At 40.7% G+C, this 25,523-nt stretch overlaps 1 protein-coding gene across 3 annotated transcripts in view; it reads right to left on the bottom strand.

Annotated features, from left to right (window-relative positions):
- tmem63bb (transmembrane protein 63Bb) overlaps positions 1 to 23,317 on the bottom strand; it is a 99,282-nt gene extending 75,965 nt beyond the window's left edge. For all 3 annotated transcript variants that reach the window (XM_045691329.2, XM_045691330.2, XM_045691331.2), the window contains exons 1-2: positions 22,973 to 23,317; positions 1,176 to 1,419 (exon numbers count right to left, since the gene is read on the bottom strand). In XM_045691329.2, the coding sequence (XP_045547285.1) occupies positions 1,176 to 1,349 (174 nt within the window). In that variant the 5' untranslated portion in view covers positions 1,350 to 1,419; positions 22,973 to 23,317. The remainder of the gene's footprint in view (positions 1 to 1,175; positions 1,420 to 22,972) is intronic.
- Between the last annotated feature and the right edge of the window lie 2,206 nt (positions 23,318 to 25,523).

The raw sequence follows: 25,523 nt of genomic DNA, 5'->3' as shown, positions 1-25,523 counted from the left end.
TGCCACAACCATGCTTCACTGTAGGGATGGTGCCAGGTTTCCTCCAGTTGTGATGCTTGGCATTCAGTCCAAAGAGTTCAATCTTGGTTACATTAGACCAGAGAATCTTGTTTCTCATGGTCTGAGAGTCTTTAGGTGCCTTTTGGCAAACTCCAAGCGGGCTATCGTGCATTTTATTGAGGAGTGGCTTCTGTCTGGCCACTCCACCATAAAGGCTTGATTGGTAGAGTGCTGCAGAGATGGTTGTCCTTCTGGAAGTTTCTCCCATCTCCACAGAGGAACTTTAAAGCTATGTCAGAGTGACCATTGGGTTCTTGGTCACCTCCCTGAACAAGGCCCTTCTCCCACGATTGCTCAGTTTGACCGGGCAGCCAGCTCTAGGAAGAGTGTTAGTGGTTCAAAACGTATTCCATTTAAGAATGATGGAGGCCAATGTGTTCTTGGGGACCTTCAATGCAACAGACATTTTTTGGTACCCTTCCCCAGATCTGTACCTCGACACAATCCTGTCTCGGGGCTCTAAAGACAATTCCTTCGACCTCATGGCTTGGTTTTTGCTCTGACATGCACTGTCAATTGTGGGATGTTATATAGAACGGTGTGTGTCTTTCCAAATCATGTCCAATCAATTTAATTTACCACAGGTGGACGCCAAGTTGTAGTAACATCAAGGATGATCAATGGAAACAGGATGCACCTGAGCTCAATTTGGAGTCTCATAGCAAAGGGTCTGAATACTTACGTAAAAAAGATTGTTTTTTTATTTTTATAAATTTGCAAAACATTCTGTTTCGCTTTGTCATTATGGGGTATTGTATATAGATTGCTGAGGAACATTTTTCATTTAATCCATTTTAGAATAAGGCTGTAATGTAACAAAATGTTGAAAAAGTCAAGGGGTCTGAATACTTTCCAAAGGCACTGTACACACACATAGATTCTGTATACCTATGTGATCATTGCAGGTTAGCATAAAGTCACTAGGACCCCTTTTCTCAAATCCAGACCTTCAGGTCAGAAGTATTGCTGTACACAGACCTGGGATCCCAGGTAAGTAGAATCAGTGACATAAGTCAATAAATTACCTACAGGGGAGCAAGAAAAACCTGCAGCACTGGAATGGGGCTAGGAATCTATTTGAAATTCAGGCAAGACAGATCTCTAGGCAGACTCACCAGGAAGCACATGAAGTCCAGCGCAAGGACTGTTGGGACCCCTCCAAAGGGTAGGCCCTGAAGCACGGTGCTGCGGATACGGGCTGAGTAACAGTAGTCTTTGGACTCATTGTTGGCAGAGCAGTTCTCCTGACCTGCAATGCAGGCCCGGACACCACCCGGCCATATCCCCATGGTCACGATCAGGTGAAGACCCACAGGATCAGCACTCTGAGCAAGCTCACAGCCACATCTTCCTGGAAACCTATCGTGGAAGAAAGGAGGAAAAGGAGGGTGAAACCACCGATTACAGATATCCAGATAAACCACTTACGGCAACAAAAAACAGCTAAACATCGTCACTTAGGGAGAGGAATTGTGCACTTTATATAGAAATCTGAAAACTCAGATCTTTGTAAATTACAGTTTCTAAAACTAGAACTTGTTGTGAACGCAATTAAATAAATAAAGCAAGTGTTATGCCGCTAAGGACCATTTCACAAAGCAGAATAAGTGTGTTGGGACACCTACCAGTAACAGAATGACACAGACTCAGATTTTTCACTTTACAAGTATGCCAAAACAAAAACCATTGATTGCAAAGTTAAACAAACCATACAACTCTATGCACAAGGACTACTTTTAACAATTTCCCCAGAAAAGTTTACAAAACATTTACTCGAAGAACAGTGCATTGTAAAGTTTGGTAACAGAATGACAGTAAAATCTTTTTTTGTGTGACCACATTTTCCCCAAAATCTTAAATATATAGTCCAAATCAAAGAGCGACTTAATCGAAAAAGCAAATTCTCCTTTTGAAAATGGCCAATGTGGCATTGACATGATGTTCTAGTGTCAAAATGTACTACAAAGTGTAAATAGGATAATTTTAATCATGAAGTCCGTCTCGTCTAAAATGTTTTGAGAGTTCATCACGACTTACATGAGGGTTGGGTTTGGATTACAATTATGTCAACTAGAGGTCGACCGATTAATCGGAATGGCCAATTAATTAGGGCCGATTTCAAGTTTTCATAACAATCGGTAATCGGCATTTTTGGACACCGATTGTGGCCGATTACATTGTAATCCATGAGGAGACTGCGTGGCAGGCTGACTACCTGCTACGCGAGTGCAGCAAGGAGCCAAGGTAAGTTGCTAGCTAGCATTAAACTTATCTTATAAAAAAACAATCATTCTTAACATAATCACTAGTTATCATCAACCATGTGTAGTTATTACTAGTTTATCTAGCTTGTCCTGTGTTGCATATAATCGATGTGGTGCCTGTCAATTTATCATCGAATAACAGCCTACTTCGCCAAATGGGTGATGATTTAACAAGCACATTCGCGAAAAAAAGCACTCTCATTGCACCAATGTGTACCTAACCATAAACATCAATGCCTTTCTTAAAATCAATACACAAGTATATTTTTTTAAACCTGCATATTTAGTTAATATTGCCTGCTAACATTAACTTATTTTAACTAGGGAAACTGTGTCACTTCTCTTGCGTTCTGTGCAAGCAGAGTCAGGGTATATGTAGCAGTTTGGGCCGCCTGGCTTGTTGCGAACTGTGTAAAGACCATTTCTTCCTAACAAAGACCATCATTAATTTGCCAGAATTGTACATATTTATGACATAACATTGAAGGTTGTGCAATGTAACAGCAATATTTAGACTTAGGGATGCCACCCGTTAGATAAAATACTTAACGGTTCCGTATTTCACTGAAAGAATAAACATTTTGTTTTCGAAATGATAGTTTCCGGATTTGACCATATTAATGACCTAATGCTCGTATTTCTGTGTGTTATTATATTATAAGTCTATGATTTGATATTTGATAGAGCAGTCTGACTGAGTGGTGGTAGGTAGCAGCAGGCTCGTAAGCATTCATTCAAACAGCACTTTCCTGAATTTGCCAGCAGCTCTTCGCTGTGCTTCAAGCATTGTGCTGTTTATGACTTCAAGCCTATCAACTACCGAGATTAGGCTGGCAATACTATAGTGCCTATAAGAACATCCAATAGTCAAAGGTATATGAAATACAAGTGGTATAGAGAGAAATAGTCATATAATTCCTATAATAACTACAACCTAAAACTTCTTACCTGGGAATATTGAAGACTCATGTTAAAAAGGAACCACCAGCTGTTCTCCTGTTCTGAGCAAGGAACTTAAACGTTAGCTGTGTTTTTTTTGTTTTTTTACATGGCACATATTGCACTTTTACTTTCTTCTCCAACACTTTGTTTTTGCATTATTTATTTGAGATTAAATAGATTTATGTATTATATTAAGTTAAAATAAAAGTCTTCATTCAGTATTGTTGTAATCGTCATTATTACACATACATACATATATATATATATATATAATATTATATATATATCATGGCCGATTAATTGGTATCGGCTTTTTTTGGTCCTCCAATAAATCGGTATCGGCGTTGAAAAATCATAATCGGTCGACCTCTAATCTCAACATATATGCCCCCTCTTTGCCTATTAACACGTGGTGGCAACGCCAAGGGAAAATTGCCACTACTCTTGCTCAACTAAAAATGTAATCTGTCTAATCACAATTGAAGTCACTCAAAAAAAGTTGAGTTGAATGCTCCGAGAGGAATATTTCCCTTGCATTGAACACAAAACAAGCCGACTAGGTAAATGGATAAACTATTCTACTATGGGGTAGTCTGGTTTTTCTATTAATTACTTGTTTTGTTTGCAGAGGGAAAGTAAATGGAAACGGTCTTAACATCTTCAAAGTGCTCCTCTGCAGATATATATTTTCATGTTGCACATTTTTGGGACGTTGCTGCAATGATTTTGCCATGGCGCAGCACCACATAAAAGACTGCAGCGGAAACACTGGTGTGGTACAGAGATGAGGTAGTCATAAAGAAATCTTGTTAAACACTTATTGCACACAGAGTGAATCCATGCAACTTATTATGTGACTTGTTAAGCAAATTTTTACACCTGAACTTATTTAGGCTTGCCATAACAAAAGGGTTGAATACTTAGTGACTCAAGACATTTCAGCTTTAAAATTACATTTGTAAAAATGTCTAAAAACATAATTCCACTTTGACATTATAGGGTAGTGTGTGTTGTCCAGGTTCACAAAAACAAAATGGAATACATTTTAAATTCAGGCTGTAACAACAAAACGTGGAAAAAGTCAAGGGGTGTGAGTACTTTCTCTAGGCACTGTAATTGGTAGGTCTACTTTTACTTGTTACTTCTGTGAACTTTCATTATCCTTCCTCCTCATGAGGGAGAGAAATTTGAAAAAAAGATGAGTTTTTGGTAATGGAATTACAAGGCACAGGCCAATGTAGTTAAACTTGCAGAAGGCAAATCATTTCTCCAAAACGAAGTGTTGATATTAGTTCGGGGTCGTTACGTCAACATTAGTGTTTTAATGTATTTCGAAATCCTTTTAAGACTTTCTGGTAGATGTTTTCTAAGACCCTTTTCCATATTTTGATCACAAATATTTTTATAGCACAGTTATGGAGGGGCTTCTTCTATCAAGTGTCTGTCGATGTAACGGAGCACTGGAATTACATCCAAAGATTTTCATTTTTTTTTTTTGGTGGTGTGTGTCGATTGGATGAAGAACAAAACTGGAAAAAGTCAAGGGGTCGGAATATTTTCCGAATGCACTGTATATTATGGACATTTTCTGAAATTACAATGCTAAAAATCTAAAATAAATCCTGTGTAGCACCTTTAAGTCTACTCACATTGTATTCGGCGCATGTGCCAAATACAATTTGATTTAAGTTTTTGACATCTAATCCCACAGATAGTGCTAATTTGCACAAAATAATTATGACAAGAACAAAAAATAAAAACACCTTTATACTCGAAGGTATCCATTTTTACATGGGCAATGCATTATTATCTAAAAGGCATAGTTGAACAAGCTGTCTGTAGTGGGGTCTAAAATAGCTCAATAGTGTTGGTGTTTTTAAATAGTTGAAATCATTGGTGCCTGCTATGCGATGCTTCCCTGAAGATCGTCACCACATTACTTCAGCCATATTATTCAGTCATTAGTCTTGTTTACACCTTGCGCTAACATGAGTTTCGTTATCTAATCAATATGATCCAATCACTATCTACACATTGTATTGAAATGTGTCTCTTTGTGACCACATCAACTGGTGTCTCCCTGTATACAAATAATTTGACAGATTTTCTAAATAATATTTATTTTAAGATAATTACTAATGCCATTAGTGAATAGTGCTACCGGTCAATGATTTTAGAGACCAGTATAATGATGATTTAAATGGTTTGATCTAGATCGGTTTACACTTGATTGATATCCAGACACCGTGTGCCTGACTACCTCCGGAAGTGGTCAAGAAGATCAGATCACAATCATATCACAATGTGTCTTTTAATCGTCTAAATCGGTCTAAAGATGTCACAATCAGAATGTGGGCAAGATCTGGACAAAGGGTGCATGTTAGTTATAAACAGGGCTATTGATTCATACATTGTCTGAGTAGTAATACAGTGTAACCTGTTTGAGTTCCATGCACTTGTACAGTCATGCCCTAGATTGACTGGGCGATAAACGAATACAGGTTGGATCAGTATGAACTGTGCAATCGGTCTTGACGTTGTTGAGGGCTAAGATTAAAAGGGTTTGGCCTATTCGCATTCCCCAAAAGCTGGCATGTCTGCAGTGAGTCTTGCAGCTGCCACTCCCCAGGGCTAGCATTGACCATCGCCTCAGCCTTACTACTCGGTGACAGCACTCCCTTTATGGATACGGTGAGGTGTTCCCAACCTAAATCGTCCACTTTCTCTTATCAAAAGAGAATGGAATGCTTTTTTCCTCTTTGCTTGTGTGTCCGATCAGAGTAGAGAAGCAAGGAGAAAGAGAGAAAATGAGCCGAGATAGTGATGAGTGTGGAGTTCTGGCAGCTGAATTTTAGCTGATCAACAGAAATTCTATGCAAAGATCTTACCGACAACATTGAACTTCCCAACGATTAAATAAGGATGTGGACTCAATAGGGAAAATATCACAGAAAAATGTTGTTGTACCTCCTACGCAGCCTTGATAATGATCATTTTGATTAGTATGTGGTGATTGAAGAACACGACTCAGAAACAGTTAATACCTTAGCCTACTACCTCCTTATCGCATCAACAACAAAAAAAGTTGCAGGGATGTGAAGTAATGTTACATAAATATTTTCAACTTCAAAAGTACCAAAAGTAACCTCCACAGGTTCAGTTGTGGGTGTTGCCATTCATTATTACAGCATAACATTGTCGCGACATTAGTAAAAAACCTAGTAACGTGACTGGTTTGAGCCTCTTCACAATGACTAAGGCGTCTGACCGACAGTTGCAAAGACCCATGACCGAGTTCCAGTCAGGCTATTCCCGAATTCGCTGCATTGGTGTCAGAAGTTGAATGCTTCTGACACAAATTCTTTACAAAGTACGGGGAAATTTAAGTAGAAAGTAACTTGTGCAACTAAGTACAAAGTAGGAACCTCGTCATGAGGTTTGAGCCTCTTGGGGTAATGACTAAGGTGTTGACTGAGTCACTGAGACATGGGATCAATTCTAGATCAGGCTACCCCCCCAAATTCACTACTACATGTTACCATTGAATCCTAGCAGAGGAATGAGGGGCTTTGGTATTTTTAAATCCAGGTGCACTGCAGTCTACAGCACAACTGAGGCCAGGTGCACCGCTTTGTTTCATACAGTGCTCTTTTACTACTCTTTGTATGAAAAAGTGTCCTTTTTTTGTCTGACATGGATTTATAGCTGTGTCTGAACATAGTGTTATGCAGCCATCTAACCATCCTGATGAAAAGCCCATGTCTTATGAGTACAAATGTGATTTCTTTCCATTGCCGTAAGACCTCAAGAGAGGATAGTCAGAAAAGTACACATAAAGGGCTTAATTAAATAAAAATCAACCCTTACGTTGCCAAACATATTCCAGAAGAGTTGGGGTACTGTAAGGTACTCAGTTTATTAATATAAATGTGTGTCTAGCGAACAAAGGCATACACATTATTATTGGAAAAGGACAATTCTCCAACAAGATCAATTCCATGTCAGTATAAGAGTTACACCCAGAGTGGAAAAGATTTGGGGCCATCTCATGAGCTGCAATTAAGTGCACATAAAATACAATCTAAAATGATCCATCTGATTGAATTTCCTTGGTCTGCTGGGAGGAATTATGCTACAACCACGGTTTGTAATAAAGTCAGACAGTGTGAGTGTGTGAGTGAGTGAGTTACAGTTGGGGTATATAATGTGTGCGGTGTCTTTAAGGAAAGATAATGAGCTCCCTCTCGCTCTTAAGAATGAAGAGCTAGAGAGGAGGGGGTGGGGCTTAAGCTGAATTTAAACACAAATTAGTCGGGACAACAAAAGCTTCAATTTATGACAACTCGGCACTTGCCCCACATGGGCCGACAGGCAATTTGTAAAAAATACAAATAAAAAAATAAATACCCCGGCCAAACCCAACAACGCTGGGGCAATTGTGAGTGGACTCTCAATCACGGCCGGATGTGATTTAGCCTGGATTCGAACCAGGGACTGTAGTGTCGCCTCTTGCACTGAGATGCAGTGCCTTAGACCGCTGCGCCACTCGGGAGCCCTCAAGATATCTTCTTTCAGACCCAAGTTTGTTCTCTTATTTCTGTATTTGATGTGAACTATTGTAATTCAGGGCTCATCTGTAAAAGAGACTTTGGTCTCGGTCAACATTCAGGGCCAGACAGATTACCAGGACATGTACTGCGAGCATAAATAAACTGACCAACTGGCAAGTGTCTTCACTGACATGTTCAACCTCTCCCTGTCCGAGTCTGTAATACCAACATGTTTTAAGCAGACCACCATAGTCCCTGTGCCCAAGAACTCCAAGGTAACCTGCCTAAATGGCTATCGACCCATAGCACCTACTGCTTTGAAAGGCTGGCCATGGCTCACATCAACACCATTACCCCAGAAACACTCCAATTTGCATACTGCTCTAATAGATCCTGCAATCTCGATTATATTCCACACTGCCCTTTCTCACCTGGACAAAAGGAACACCAATGTGAGAATGCTATTCATTGACTACAGCTCAGCATTCAACACCATAGTGCCCTCAAAGCTCATCACTAAGCTAAGGACCCTGGGACTAAACACCTCCTTCTGCAACTGGATCCTGGACTTCCTGACGGGCCAACCCCCAGGTGGTAAGGGTAGGCAACAACACATCCGCCACGCTGATCCTCAACACAGGGGCCCATCAGGCGTGCGTGCTCAGTCCCCTCCTGTACTCCCTGTTCACCCACGACTGCATGGCCAGTTATGACTCCAACACCATCATTAAGTTTGCTGATGACACAACAGTGGTGGGCCTGATCACAGACAACAACGAGACAGCCTATAGGGAGGAGGTCAGAGACCTGGCCGTGTGGTGCCAGGACAACAACCTCTCCCTCAACGTGATCAAGACAAAGGAGATGATTGTGGACTACAGGAAAAGGAGGACCGAGCACACCCCCATTCTCATCGACAGTGCTGTAGTGGAGCAGGTTGAGAGCTTCAAGTTCCTTGGTGTCCACATCAACAAACTAACATGGTCGAAGCACACCAAGACAGTCGTGAAGAGGGCACGACAAAACCTATTCACCCTCAGGAGACTGAAAAGATTTGGCATGGGTCCTCAGATCCTCAAAAGGTTCTACAGCTGCACCATCGAGAGCATCACTGCCTGGTATGGCAACCGCTCAGCCTCCGATCGCAAGGCACTACTGAAGGTAGTGCGTACAGCCCAGTACATCACTGGGGCCAAGCTTCCTGCCATACAGGACCTCTATACCAGGCGGTGTCAGAGGAAGGCCCTAAAAATTGTCAAAGGCTCCAGCCACCCTAGTCAAAGACTGTTCTCTCTGCTACAGCACGGCAAGCGGTACCGGAGTGCCAAGTCTAGGTCCAAGAGGCTTCTAAACAGCTTCTACCCCAAAGCCATAAGACTCCAGAACATCTAATCAAATAGCTACCAAGACTATTTGCATTGCCCACCCCCTCTTTTACACTGCTGCTACTCCGTTATTATCTATGCATAGTCACTTTAATAACTCTACCTACATGTACATATTACCTCGACTAACCGGTGCCCCCTCACATTGACTCTATACAGAGGGTACCGGTACATAGTCTCGCTATTGTTATTTTACTGTTGCTCTTTAATTACTTGTTCCTTTTACTTCTTATTCATATTTCTGAAACTGCATTGTTGGTTAAGTAAGCATTTCACTGTACGGTCTACACCTGTTGTATTCGGCGCATGTGACTAACATTTGATTCGAGTAGACTCCCTGATAAAATAAAAGTTAAATAAAATAAATACATTGGTCCGAGTTATGGTCACTTGCGGTGTGCATAAATGCAGAGTGATAGCAGGTCGGCAGACAAAAAAACAAAACATTCTGGGTAAAAATGCATCTGACTTGAGGCCAGACTGCCCAAACTCTTATTCACATATAAGTGACAATTATTTTTTTAAATTGTCCCACTCTGTTTTAATATGAATGGACCTTTCATCTTTGTCACTGCAGACCAGTGAAATCCCTCTATTACCCACAGGCCTTTGCTTTCTCTCCGCACCTCAAAACACTCTCCTTCCCTCTTTCACTCCCCAATACAACACTCTCACAGATGTAACAATGAACACTGAATGGGCTGCCAGGGTGCAGTGAAAACATGTGACTCATGGTGGAGGACATGGAAAGCCCTCCACACTTCCTGACATGGAAACCCCTCAGCCCATCCCTTATTTCCCCCCCCCCGGGCTGCATGAGAACACAGTGCTGTAAACAAAATAATTATCCTTGTCCATTCATATACGGAAGCTTGAGATACCATTCAAACCATTTATGCTTGATTTAACTGCCAAGCAGAAGATCTTATGCAATAAAATAGCCTACCGGGATAGACTTTATACAACAATAATTTTATTGAGTCAAAAGGCAAGACGTGGCAGAATACCATAATGAAGTCTATTTCTTACACCACTACTCCACAGTGAAACCCTTAACGTCTAATTTGGGCACATAAGTTACATAATATTATGAATGTGGATGAATACACTGAACCAAAATACAAACGCAGTATGTCAAGTTTTGGTCCCATGTTTCCTGAGCTGAAATAAAAGATCCCAGAAATGTTCCACACACACAAAACACTTATTTTGTAAGAATTGTGCGCACAATTTTTTTAACATTCCCATCAGTGAGCATTTCTCCTTTGCCAAGATAATCCATCCACCTGACAGGTGTGGCATATCAAGAAGCTGATTAACTGTGCTGGAGACAATAAAAAGCCACTAAAATGTGCAGTTGTGTCACACAATACAATGCCACAGGCATCTCATGATGAGGGAGTGTGCAATTGGCATGCTGACTACAGGAATGTCTACCAGAGCTGTTGCCAGATAATTAAATGTTAATTCCTCTAGCATAAGCCGCCTCCTACATCATCTTAGAGAATTTGGCAGTATGTCCAAGCAGCCTTAAAACCGCAGACCACGCGTATGGCATTGTTTGGGCGAGCGGTTTGCTGTTGTCAACGTTGTGAACAGAACATGGTGGAAGTGAGGTTATGTATGGGCAGGCTTAAGCTACGGACAATGAACACAATTGCATTTTATCCATGGCAATTTGAATGCACAGAGATACCGTGACGAAATCCTGAGGCCCATTGTCGTGCCATTTATCCTCCCCCTTCACCTCACAGCATGATAATGCACGGCACCATGTCGCAAGGATCTGTACACAATTCGTGGAAGCTGAAAATGTCCCAGTTCTTCCATGGACTGCACACTCACCAGACATGTCACCCATTGAGCAAGTTTGCGATGCTCTGGATCAACATGTACGACAGCATGTTCCAGTTCCCACCAATATCCAGAAACTTCGCACAGCCATTGAAAAGGAGTGAAACATTCCACGGGCCACAATCAACAGCCTGATAATCTATGCGAAGGAGATGTAGTCACACTGGATATATGACCGGTTTTCTGATCCAAGCCCCTACCTTTTTTATATTTTTTATCTTTATTCCCAGTCATGTGAAAATCAATAGATTAGGGGCTAATGAACTTATTTCAATTGACTGATTTCCTTATATGAACTGTAACTCAAAAAAATCTTTGAAACCGAAGGCTGCGTTTATATTTCTGTTCAGTAATAGTATGGTGTAAACAACTGTCCAGTGATTCAGTCAATTTTTTAAAAAATGCTCACTTTCCTCCACCACAACAGCAGACCTGAAGAAATTTGCAGGAACTCACCAACAAATACTCAGTTGTTTTGGAATTACCAGTAGCATGGAGCATAAACAATATTGAGCAATAACCAACAGATTAATTATCAATTTTGAAGGATGTAAAAAAATTACTTCTCCAGCCCACGTAGACAGCAAGTAAATATGAGATATATAGAAGGGCATCACATGGATAGCAAGTCGTAAATCCCAGTGCCATTGCTGACAACTATGTTCCTATTATTAACTATTAACACAGGCCTGGTGCCTTGCGCCATGGCAAACTGTCAGTGTACAGCGGCGAAATACAAACCCCATTATTCACCAACATCCAAGGTTAGTGCGTGTGTCCTGCATCACAACCATAAGTCTAGGTTTGTGTGTGTGTGTGTGTGTGTGTGTGTGTGTGTGTGTGTGTGTGTGTGTGTGTGTGTGTGTGTGTCTGTGTGTGAGAGAGAGAGTTTTGTCCCATTCTTCACTGACACACTGCCAGGTTCAGCACCAATTTCTGAAGGACTGGCTGCTAGTGCTAACCCTTGGCCTACAAACACAAATACTATTGATCGCCATACTTTCAACTGGAACAACTTGTCGTCTTCACTCACCATACCAAGCAGCTCCACTATGGTCGCAAAGATATTAAATATTCAAGAGTGAAAGTCCCTTGTCTACATGCCATTGTTCATTAAACAAAAAGCAAGAAACCAACACTTCAATCCTGGTTCATTATAGTTGTCAAACGATCCACCGCTTCAATTTGTGGATGGTCAAAAACACAAACAAACAATGTAAATACATACATTAATTCACATAAAACATTTGTGTGCATATTGAGCTATGTTCAAGGAGCTGGGTTGCACCTGAGAAGTCTGTGCTGAACCTGTCCAAAGCTGGCCAAACACCCCAGCCATGTCTTGTTCAAACAAGAGAGCCAATCGATCTTTCTGCTCCATAACCGAGCCAACAACTACAGAGATCACATTCAATGTCAAAAGGAAATAATTAGAGGTCGAATGATTATGATTTTTTCAACGCCGATACCAATTATTGGAGGACCAAAAAAAGCCAATACCGATTAAATCGGACGAGATTAGATAGATGACAATTACAACAATACTGAATGAACACTTATTTTAACTTAATATAATACATAAATACAATCTATTTAGTCTCAAATAAATAATGAAACATGTTCAATTTGGTTTAAATAATGCAAAAACACAGCTAACGTTTAAGTTCCTTGCTCAGAACATGAGAAAGCTGGTGGTTCCTTTTAACATGAGTCTTCAATATTCCCAGTTAAGAAGTGTTAGGTTGTAGTTATTATAGAACTATTTCTCTCTATACCATTTGTATTTCATATACCTTTGACTATTGGATGTTCTTATAGGCACTATAGTATTGCCAGCCTAATCTCGGTAGTTGATAGGCTTGAAGTCATAAACAGCGCTGTACTTCAAGCATTGCAAAGAGCTGCTGGCAAATGCAGTAAAGTGCTGTTTGAATGAATGCTTACGAGCCTGCTGCTGCCTACCATCGCTCAGTCAGACTGCTCTATCAAATCATAGACTTAATTACAATATAATAACACACAGAAATACAAGCCTTAGGTCATTAATATGGTCAAATCCGGAAACTATCATTTCGAAAACAAAACGTTTATTCTTTCAGTGAAATACGGAACTGTTACGTATTTTATCGAACGGGTGGCAACCCTAAGTCGAAATATTTTTGTTACACTGCACAACCTTCAATGTTATGTCATAAATATGTACAATTCTGGCAAATTAATTACGGTCTTTGTTAGGAAGAAATGGTCTTCACACAGTTCGCAACAAGCCAGGCGGCCCAAACTGTATATACCCTGACGCGAATGCGCTTTTGTTAAATCACCCATTTGGCGAAGTAGGCTGTGATTTGATGATAACTTAACAGGCACCACATTGAATATATGCAACGCAGGACAAGCTAGTTAAACTAGTAATATCAACCGTGTGTAGTTAACTAGTGATTATGTTAAGATTGATTGTTTTTTATAAGTTTAATGCTAGCTAGCAACTTACCTTGGCTCCTTGCTGCCCTCGCGTAACAGGTGGTCAGCCTGCCACTCAGTCTCCTTGTGGATTGCAATGTAATCGCCCATAATCGGTGTCCAAAAATAAAGATTACCCATTGTTATGAAAACTTGAAATCGTCCCTAACTAAATAGACCATGCCGATTAATCGGTCGACCTCTAGAAATAATAACCAACAGCAACCATTGATAATTCTATATGCTGGAATGTGCTACCAAGCACCGAATCAAAAACTATCAGTCAGTATCGCTTTTCAAATGTGCAGATCGACGAACATCTCCTGACATATATGATTCATACACTGCATCAAAAATACTCATGTCATACTGCAAGTCAAGACATCAGAACAGCTGAATAGTAGAGCCTTGTCAATACAACAACAGGTACACACCCTTTAAGGTGTACAGAGCCGGTGTATCCCTGACTAAGAGTGCCATAACATTGTTGGTTGACACTCGTACATGACCAAATTGAACGTTAGCATTTAGTCTGGTCAATAGAGCGCATGTGGTTCTTATGACCAACCTGCCTCTGACCAGTGTCTATGGGTTGGAGGGGGGGTTATGCTGTCAACAACACTGCAATGGAACAGGACACATAACACTGCATCAAACAGCAGCAGATTTCACATCATAAATTACAATCATAGCCATTTATGAATACTAGAAGCCACTATACTCCCTCCATATAAAATATACTTTATCTTTGAATGTATCATTTAGAATTCTAGAAGTACTGTGTATCTATTTGTTTAGGCCAAAACAAGAACTCTATTCCAGTGTTATGTATACAAGCCAATTCTTTTTACAATCATAGCAATTTCTCAAAGGGAAACTGAGGTGGATCTTCATATAGCAGGCTGCTCATTATCACATATCTGCACATGTTCTTCTGCGAGTGAGATTATCTGCTCCAAACAGATAGCAAGTGCACAACAAGGGGAAAAGGAGCAGAGAGAGGGGCGAAAAAATGTCTAGGTAGCCTATACGAACGCACCCGCTTAACATGAGTGCAGTGCTTATCAACAAACACAGAAACATATCGTAGAAGTCCCATGACTGTCCATGTATTTGTTACCACTTACATAGCCTGTTTGTACATTGGTGGTATGTATCCGTATCATAAACCTGAGTTAAAGATTAGATTATAAATATAAATTCTGCCCTAGGAACAAGGTGAAGCTGACCCAGCCTAATCAATGGGAAGGACATGCTGTAGTGAAGTTGAACAAGTGCTGTGTTATGACTCCGCACCCCTCTCAGACACAGAATTCTTATCTTCGCTCATTAGATGCAGTAGATTGGGTCCCATGCAGGAACTCTCTCACTGAATTTCAAACACTGTGTCCATTACACAGACCCAAGGTAACCAGTAAATGTACTTGAAAAGTAGATGCATAGAGAGAAAACATGAGATAGTGAGAGTGAGAGAAGAGAAAATGAGAGACAATGAGAGAGCGAAAGAATGACTGACTTTAAAGATATTAAATATAAAATATTAGAGTCACCCCACATATTTTTTTTATTTTTTAAAGACTCCCTCCAATGCTTCCATCTCAGAAAACACAGAGCCATTGTAAATATGGATTGGGTGGTATCCAGATTAGTACCTTTCTGAAAATCATACCTTTAAAATAATTGGAAATCGGTATTGGTATGGTATTGGAAATCATACCTGCCGTATTTCAAAAATACCCTGGTACATTGTATAGTCTAATGCATGTGTCAAACTCATTCCATGGAGGGACGAGTGTCGGCGGGTTTTCACGCCACCCTTGTACTTGATTGATGAATTAAGGTCACAAATTAGTAAGGAACTCCCTTCATCTTGTTGTCTAGGTCTGAATTGAAATGGAAAAAAACACTGCAGACATTTGGCCCTCCGTGGAATGAGTTTGACACCCCTGATCTAATGGGAAGGGACTTTATCTAGATTGAAGAGTTGCATGCACTCCCCAAAAGACAATAGGGTAAATGGATGATGATCACCATATCGGTGTTGGCTACAGACTACAAAATATAGAATCTAGATATCATTTTGACAGAAAATCTATGGACAGAAAACCATTTGAATACCTTATTATTTTGTAAAGAGGTCCTCAAATTTAATTGATTGACAAATGTCAGTAAAAAAAGACAGTATATATACACATTTTTTTACACAACTGGGATATGACAATAAAGTCAGACTTATTTCCAAATCATCCCAACCCCATGAAACTTGACTCAACCATTAAGATCATAACAATGTGCATGTCTGTGGCAGACTCTGCAAGATACTTTCACACTATCAATAGTGGTTGTGCAGAATTCTAGTGGGTACATGCACATGCTGAAAGACTAAGAAAATTAAGGTTGCATAATTGTGTGACCGTCTGGGTTTGAACCCAGGTTGTCTGCATCCCATTAGCATTACCTCTTATACAATAGTTAGTGCAGCAGAAACCTAACCCATGACCCTGGCATTGGAATTGCCCGCGCTGAAGACATCTATATCGGTCCGTTAATACAAGGCCCAGTGCACTGCTTTTCAGATTTTTTTTAAAACTAAAAAATGTATTTGACTGTTTACCAGCGTTTGTAATTTGAGTCTGATAATTATCGGTACAAATCAGTTATTCTGATAATACTTGAGGAATATAAAAATGACTTGCTTGAAATAGGTTTTCCAGATTCTTGAAATACTTTGCAAATGCAACTTGTGTGAAAACGGAAATCGTCTATTCATTCCTTTTCCATTTTAGTAGGCACGCTTATCCAGAGCAACTTACAGTAGTGCGTTTACATTTACATACTGGTCCCCCCCGTAGAAATTCAACCCACAACCCTAGAATTTCAAGCGCCATGCTCTACCAACTGAGCCACATCACAACATCACACTGCCAGTTCACACCTCTACCATCCAGAAGGAGGGATCAGTACAGGTGCATCAAAGCTGGGACCGAGAGACTGAAAAACAGCTTCTCTTTCAAGGCCATCAGACTGCTAAACAGCCATCACTAACTCAGAGAGGCTACTGCCTACATTGAGACCCAATCACTGGCCACATAAATGGATCACTAGTCACTTTATACAATGCACTCTAAATAATGTTTACATATCTTACATTACTCATATCACATGTATATACTGTAGTTGATACCATCTATTGCACCTTGCCTATGCCGCTCGGCCATCACTCATCCATATATTTATATGTACATATTCTCATTCACCCCTTCAGGTTTGTGTGTATTAGGTAGTCGTTGGGGAATTGTTAGATTACTTGTTATATATTATTACTGCACTGTCGGAACTAGAAGCACAAGCATTTCGCTACACTCGCATTAACATCTGCTAACCATGCCTATGTGACAAATACAATTTAATTAGTAAAATAATATATTTTTTTAAACAATATAAATGTATTTTTTTTTTATTACAATTTTTCAGGGGGTGCTGCAGCACCCTCAGCATCCCTGCTTCCCGCGGCTATGGGAGATTACACTTTTAGTAAAACAACGGTCCAGTGGAAATTATACACCGGTATAAATCATATACCCACTTTTTTTTTTTTTTGTGGAGGTATAAGGCTTATAAATTATGTAGTACAATAGAGAAATCATGCACAAAGTAGCCTACACAAAAGCACATGAAATACTGTATACTCACATGAGCGCCGCACACATAACCTAGTTTCAGCAGAATATCATCTGCAGGCAGCAAGAGCGCGCAGCACTCAACTGGTTTTGGTAAGGAGCAGCTCACGAAAGAATGACATCGTTAGCCGGTCAGGTAGGAAAGCTAACTAAGGCAACAACGGATATGAAAACCAGGTATTGAAAAAGTTTGGTCCGAAGTGTTTGTTTGTAGGCCATTTATGATTCCCAATTGTCATGCGCTGTTTGCATCAGGGGCATAGGCATGGATGGGCCTGGGTGGACACCCACTGGGGTGCCAGGCCCACCCAATCGGATTGATGCTGCTTAAGCATTGTTGTGGACTTACAACATATCTTATTTATTTTGAGTTAAAATCTGAAAAAAATCTATAGGAAAACTCATGAAACATAGGATTTCTTACACAGGGTGCCTTTCCCACTTCTCCAGGCATCACTACATAGGGCCGATAGAAAGCAGTCACACACAGCATGATGTTAAAGGATAAGCAGTCCATTCACAGACATTTTTACAATTAGCACAAAGCGGTGACCTAAAGTTGAAATGCAACAAATGTTTCACACTATCAGCAGCAGGTGTGCTGCAATAAAAATTTAGAAGCACAGTTCCAGTCACCAGATGATCATTTAAAACTTTACTTCCTGTTGAAAGTTAGTTTTGAAAAGGGAGAAGCTAACAAATTAGCAACAACACATGCTGCAGCCTCCACCAACTAGCCGACAACAAAAGCTAGCTAGCTAGACCATGGGGAAAAACTACTGCTCGCTATTGTGACCTGTTGGCTTTCGAGAAGGCAGAAGTTTCCATACGTTTTTGTAAAAAAAAATATAAAAAAATGTCCAAATGTGATAGGGCAAAAGTGACAGTGAAATCAACCTAATACAGTTGAATGGCAGATGCCTTCTATACAGCTTCTGATGGCCTAGCCAATAGCTGACTTATCTAGCTAGAATTTTACTGCATCTCCCTAGAGACCAGCAAATAAAAATCCTGATTGGATCTTTTTTCCATTTCTTTTCCAAAAAACTGAAGCAATTAAACTTGAAAATCATTGAAAATAATATTGTCATTATTTAATTAATCTGCTCTGAAGGCTTAGAAGACCCATTCCTCCTCACTGTGTCTGGATTAATAATAATTTGTAGAGCAGCTCTATTTTCCCTCAGCATGCATTTTTTCACTTCTGAATGGCTAAAGAATCCATATGTTGTTCAGAATTACTGGACATTTGGAACTCTTATTATGGTGGCGACTTGACAAAATTAGAATCATGGTCTTGAATTTAACTTTTTTTCTGGTCTCGGTCTTGGACCCATTGTTCTCCCCGGTCTCAGTCTTGACTCTGTCTTGCCCCTCACCCCGATTGGCTCCGGTCTTGAATCAGTCTCGCTTTAGGTAGTCTCGAACACAACTCTGCTAATATGTGATCAGATGTGATCCACTGAAGGGAAGCACCTTCATTACACACACACACACACACACACACACACACACACACGAGAGTCCAGCAGCAATGTCAAATTAAAAACAGAATATCTCTAAATCAGTGGTCACCAACCGGTTGATCGCGAGGCATTCCTAGTCGATCACCAAACATTTCTGTAGAAAAGCCAACGACAAAAGGCTTGCACTCATTTTTGTTTCGCTGTTGGGAGGTAGCTGCACTTGATTCAGAAGCCCTGCACACCGGGTAGGCAAAGTGTTCCTACCTGGAACCATTTCATTTGTCTAAAAAGACAAACTCCGCCTACTCGATGGACTGGGAAATTTGTGGCTAAATCGAGAGTGCCAACTGTGCTGGCCAATCGGATATCTCAAATCACCATGCCAACAGCTTCCACGACCCCAGCAAAGTTTGATACTCGCCTACGTGATTTCATGACTTTTAAACCATGACCAGAGAGACTGTCAAAGAATACAGCAAAGAACTGCTGTTATTATGAGTGAGTTCATGTCTAAGTTTTTATTTCATCACTGTCAACACTGTGTTTATTCAACACCATTGAATAAAAAAACAAAAGCGTGCTTCTCCCTACATCCGCACACACTGCAGCTGCAATGAATGAGTAAGTGTATTGATAGCCCTGCATTTGAATTATTATTAACAGATAGTCATGTCTACTTTAAAATTGAGGAATAGTCCCCTCTCTGGTCAGTCTCACCGGAGGAAAAGAAGGAGAGAGCAGGGACCGTGAGAGGCGGACCCTCTACACCAATGTGTCTGAGGAAACATTATTGAGATGGTGACCGAAGTCAGCTTGAAGGAGGCCAGCCAGCCACAAGGAGTAGGTAGAGCGCGGTGGGACAAGGAAATCCCGGCCTGCCAAACCATCCCCTAACCCGGAAGACGCTGTGCCAATTGTGCACCGCCTCATGGGTATCCCGGTCACAGCTGGCTGTGACACAGCCTAGGATCGAACCCAGGTCTGTAGTGATACCTCAAGCATTGCGATGCAGTGTCTTAGACCGCAACGCCACTCAGGAGACCAAGGAAGCAACATTTTAATTATTTTCATTCATGCACATTCATCACCTTACTTCCCACACACTAAAATTGTTCAGTAATTATTCTCAAAAGCAAGTGTCTGACTCACTACGGATCCAGACCAGCATTAGTTCATAACTGAAGATCCAGAATAGCATCAATGTTTACAGATCGAGCATAACAGGGTCCTCCACTGACCTACATTTTTGCAACAAACATTATAGAAATTTTGCAGTTGGTCTTAGTGCTTGAGAACCACAGAGAATGTGTGGGCTGAAAACTTGATGCACTAGTGATCCATTGTTTTCAGAGAACACTTGTGTTGCATGACAGTTACTTTTGCCATCAATAGGCCTAGCTGAAGAAAAAAAAGTAACCTTAATTTTCAGACAAATGAAATGGTTCCAAATAGGAACACTGCCTACCCTGTGGCTATGGGAAAACTTTCCAGAAGGACAAATATCTCTGCAGCACTCCACCAATCAGACCTTTATGTTAGAGTGGCCAGACAGAAGCCTTTATGGTAGAGTGGCCAGACGGAAGCCACTCCTCACTAAAAGGCACATGACAGCCCGCTTGGAGTTTGCCAAAAGGCACCTAAAGGACTCTCAGACCATGAGAAACAAGATTCAAGTGTCAAGTCTGGAAGAATCCTGGAACCATCACTACGGTGAAGCACGGTGGTGGCAACATCATGCTATGGGGATGTTTTTCAGCGGCAGGGACTGGGAGACTAGTCAGGACCGAGGGAAAGATGAACAGAGGAAAGTACAGAGAGAGATCCTTGATGAAAACCTGCTCCAAAGCATTCAGGACCTCAGACTGGGGTGAAGGTTTACCTTCCAACAGGACAACAACCCTAAGCACACAGCCAAAACAATGCAGGAATGGCTTCGGGACAAGTCTCAATGTCCTTGAGTGGCCCAGCCAGAGCCTGGACATGAACATCTCTGGAGAGACCTGAGAATAGCTGTGCAGCGACGCTCCTGACCCAACCTGACAGAACTTGAGGGGATCTGCAGAGAAGGATGGGAGAAACTTCCCAAATACAGGTGTGCCAAGCGTGTAGCGTCATACCCAAGAAGACTCGAGACTGTAATCGCTCCAAAGGTGCTTCAACAAAGTACTGAGTAAAGGGTCTGAAAATGTCACATGTACATATGTTTTACATTTTTTGCAAAATTTCTAAAAAACGTTTTTTGCTTTGTCATTATGGGGTATTGTGTGTAGATAGATGTGTGGGAAAAAAACAATAACACATTTTAGAACAAGGTAACGTAACAAAATGTGGAATAAGTCAAGGGGTCTGAATACACTAATCTTTCTACATTGAACAAAAATAAAAACACAACCTGTTAGTGAGCATTTCTCCTTTGCCAAGATAATCCATTCACCTGACAGGTATGACATATCAAGAAGCTGATTAAACAACATGATCATTACACAGGTGCACCTTGTGCTGGGGACAATAAAAGGCCACTAAATGTGCAGTTTTGTCACACAACACAATGCCACAAATGTCAAGTTGAGGGAGCGTGCATTTTGGCATGCTGACTGCAGGAATGTCCACCAGAGCTGTTGCTATTTCTCTACCATAAGCTGCCTCCAACATCGTTTTAGAGAAATTGGCAGTACGTCCAAACGGCCTCACAACCACAGACCACGTGTAACCACACCAGCCCAGGACCTCAACATCCGGCTTCGTCACCTGTCAGATCGTCAGACCAGCCACCCGAAAAGCTGATGAAACTGAGGAATATTTGTGTCTGTAATAAAGTCCTTTGAGGGGAAAACTCATTCTGGTTGTCTGGGCCTGGCACTCAAGTGGGTGGGCCTATGCCCTCCCAGGCCCACCAATTGCTGCACCACCGCACAGTCAAGTGATATCCATACATATAGTCCTACTGAATTTATTTCAATTGACTGATTTCCTTATATGAACTGTAACTCAGAAAAATGCGCTTATATATATATATTTATATAACTCACGCAGTCTCCTCTGAACAGTTAATGTTGAGATGTGGCTGTTACTTGAACTCTGTGAAGTATTTATTTGGGCTGCAATTTCTGAGGCTTGTAACTAATTAACTCATCCTCTGCAGCAGAGGTAACTCTGGGTCTTCCTTTCCTGTGGCGGTCCTCATGAGAGCCAGTTTCATCATAGCTCGATGGTTTTTGCGACTGCTCTTGAAGAAACTTTCAAAGTTCTTGACTTTTTCCGCATTGACTGACCATGTCTTAAAGTAATGACTTTCTGTTGTTTCTCTTTGCTTATTTGAGCTGTTCTTGTCATATGAACTTGCTCTTTTAATATCAAACAGGGCTATCTTCTGTATACCACCCCTACCTTGTCACAGCACAAGTGATTGACTCAAATGCATTAAGGAGGAAAGAAATACCACAAATTAGGCACACCTGTTAATTGAAATGCATTCCAGGTGACTACCTCATGAAGCTGGTTGAGAGAATGCCAAGAGTGTGCAAAGCTGTCATCAAGGCAAAGAGTAGCTATTTGAAGAATCTCAAATATAAAATATATTTTGATTTGTTAACACTTTTTTGATTACCACATGATTCCATGTGTTATTAAATAGTTTTGATGTCTTCACTATTATTCTACAATGTAGAAAATAGTAAAAATAAAGAAACTCTGGAATGAGTAGGTGGTACTATATTTATTTATTTATTTTTCTAAATGATTAAATACATTTACCTCAATAGTTTTGTTAGTGACATAAAAAAAAATGTAGATTAGATAAATAACATTTTTAGTTTAACTCGAGTAGTGGCAGCCAGGAAAAGTGTAACAAATTAGTTTCTGTGAGAATTACAGAGGGGGCAGATACCCCACGTTACCCTAGGCTGCTAGATGGAGATTACAATATCTGTCTAGAAACTGGGCTAGACCCAAGACCGTTCCTCTCACTGGATCCTACAAAGTCTTTCTGCAAAGACAGCTCAGCCCCAAATTATTTTAAATGCGGTTCTTAGTACGTCAATTAGATCATACAACACGACGTTGTTTGGTATTGAAATAATTATTCAAATAGTCTAGGCTACTATAAAATTATATAAAGTAGGTTATCCCTCAACTAGCCTATAGGCGTGACAGGCCCAGAGCACAATAGCGCGAATGCGATTCTGCATGATTGCTGCGCTGCGTCAACATTTTTTAAACACGTGAACCCTCGCAATAGTATATATTGTATGTAGGTCTTTACCTTCTGGCCATATGTCAAAACAAATTAAATGAAGACGCATCGTCTTTTACCTGGCAATCCAATTTGATTTGATTTTCCGTTTCGTTTGCGTCTTCTCTTGCTCCAATGGCAATATCCCAAACGAGAGAGGCTAAATATATCGTTACAAATCCACCACCAAGGTGACGAGGTCTGGAAACCAAGCAATCAGCCTCACAAGAGTAAGCTACTGAGAAGCGTCAGAAACATATTCGAAATCCATTATGGGCTTTTTGTTGCAAAAGTTTTTTTTTAAAAGCAGCGAATTGCTTCACAGTCCCTTTGAACGACACCGAAAATGGACGCGAACGCTAGGAATATAATTACCGGCAATTGGAAGCCCGACATATTCCATTGTGAGCCTCTCTTCCAACAACAACCACTAGGTGGCGACAAAGTAACACTTCCGTTAGGTTTTCAGAATAAAAGTCCCCTTATCCAAAAACGCATGCAAAGTGTGACTGTCAGTGCCCACAGGCATTTTGTAAAGTGTTATTTTATTTATTTCCTATTAGTTAAACCTCATTGGAATCATTGGAACACATCTGTTTTATTTACTTAATCTTAAGAACAAAAAATATATTGTCTTAACTAAAAACCAGTTCAGTCAGCTCACCAAAAACACATTTTATTAGAATGGAAGTTGCAAATTACCAAGTGGCAACTGCAGATCATGCTGCTTGCTTAGGGAGTGCCCCTTCCACCCGATTCGGCTCCTACCCAGCGCAAACTCAGGACCTCTGCCTCGCAAGCACACATGACCGCCCTCCTAGAGCGTTCCAACCCATTGCACTGCCAAAAAATGTCTATTTCAATAGCACAAGGGGTGACACTTTCAGGCTGAGGAGTGAGTTTCATAGATCCCCATCTGCTACATATGCACAAATAGATCAGTAAATCAGTAACAGCATCCACAAAATAAAATGAAGACTAATGATAATGTAAATTAACCATTATGATCATTTTTACACTCATCCATATTAGGCTAGCAGAAGACTGCTGTTTTTGAACATATTGTAGCAAATTCAGGGCTAAGCCCAATTCGGGACTCTGACACTTCTTGATGAGATCACTAGTTGTTGTACAAAGGTCTCTACATGCTTACTGAATGCTACTGCCATCCCCATGTTTATCTCACAAGTCCCTTGGGACACACTTCTATTTCTAATACCAGCATAGCGAATATGTAGCCCGACCAGGACACAAACCCAGGTTACTGCTACTGTGAGTCCAAAACTTAAATTGTTACACCAATAGGTTTGAACTTTCTGATGAGATATTAAAACGTTATTTATTGTGTGTCCCTTTTGGGAAATTTGTCTTGCATCTCGACAAACAACAGCACAGCATCACCAATAAGTGGGGCGGCAGGTAGCCTAGTGGTTAGAGTGTTGGACTAGTAACCGGAAGGTTGCAAGATTGAATCCCTGAGCTGACAAGGTAAAAATCTGTTGTTCTGCCCCTGAACAAGGCAGTTAACCCACTGTTCCCAGGCCATCATTGAAAATAAGAATTTCTTCTTAACTGACTTGCCTAGTAAAATACATAAATCACAAGCAATAACTACAGCAGACATGTTCATCAATTCAGGTGGGGGGGTGAGCAGTTATTTATACTGGTGGGAATTAATGATTTCTGGGCTCTGGCGGTTTTGTAAAGATGGACTCTGCATCGGCGGCCTGATGGTATGAGCTGGTACTCCTGGTTGAGTGGGTGTGTCAGATCAGTGGCAATTCTCGCTCCTGCCCTCAGTACTCTCTCCAAGAACAGCGTTTCCATGTTCTTGAGATGAACTCCTGATATATAATTAATCTCCTCATGACATACAGTCGTTGTTGTCCCTTTTTGTATATCTGTTTTGTGTTTGCAGTCCAGGAGAGTTTTGAGTCAATTATAGTTCCAAGATATTTGTGCTGCTCAACTGATTCTATTTGCTCTGAGTCAATGTGAATGGGCCCGGGATCATCTTTTAAAGTTCTGAAGTTTATTGTCATTTCCTTGTTGGGTTTTTTTTCACATAAAAATGAGTCTGTTTTCCTTCCACCATTGGGTTAAATGTGTTCTTTCTGTCCTGTAGTCATCCTCGGACCCCTAGGTGTGTTCCTAGGTTTGTACAATATGCTTTCTGAATGCTACTAAAGGATGTTCACACCCAAAAGCCTTGTTTTCACCTTCATTATCTGATCAAGATGATCCAAACAAGTTCTGTCACGTTTACACAAGGTAATAAAATGTGTCTGTTATCTGTCTACTGTGTCCGCATTGTGACCATATTTCCCTATAATATCTATCTGCAGTCTGCAGTAACTACAAGGAACAGTTCAGTGTTGTAGTAATTGAGACCACATATTGAGTGTCTTGGTCTGGTCTCAGTGTCTGATACATTTTTACTCGGTCTTGACTCGGTCTCAGACAATGAGGAATCATAATTTCTTCCAGAGACCAGCCGAGACAAGCAGAGCGAAAAACTCATAATTGCAGTGGTCATGTTCCACTGCTTAGATGTTGCATGCATCAACCAATGGTTGATGCCACGTCATTGAATGTGTCATCGACAGACAGATTGCTATAACATATGACATA

Source organism: Salmo salar, chromosome 12 (assembly GCF_965601325.2).
Source record: "Salmo salar chromosome 12, fSalSal1, whole genome shotgun sequence".
Classification (NCBI taxonomy): Eukaryota; Metazoa; Chordata; class Actinopteri; order Salmoniformes; family Salmonidae; genus Salmo; species Salmo salar.
Note: the sequence above shows the minus strand (reverse complement) of the source record. Positions and strands in the feature narration are given on the sequence as shown.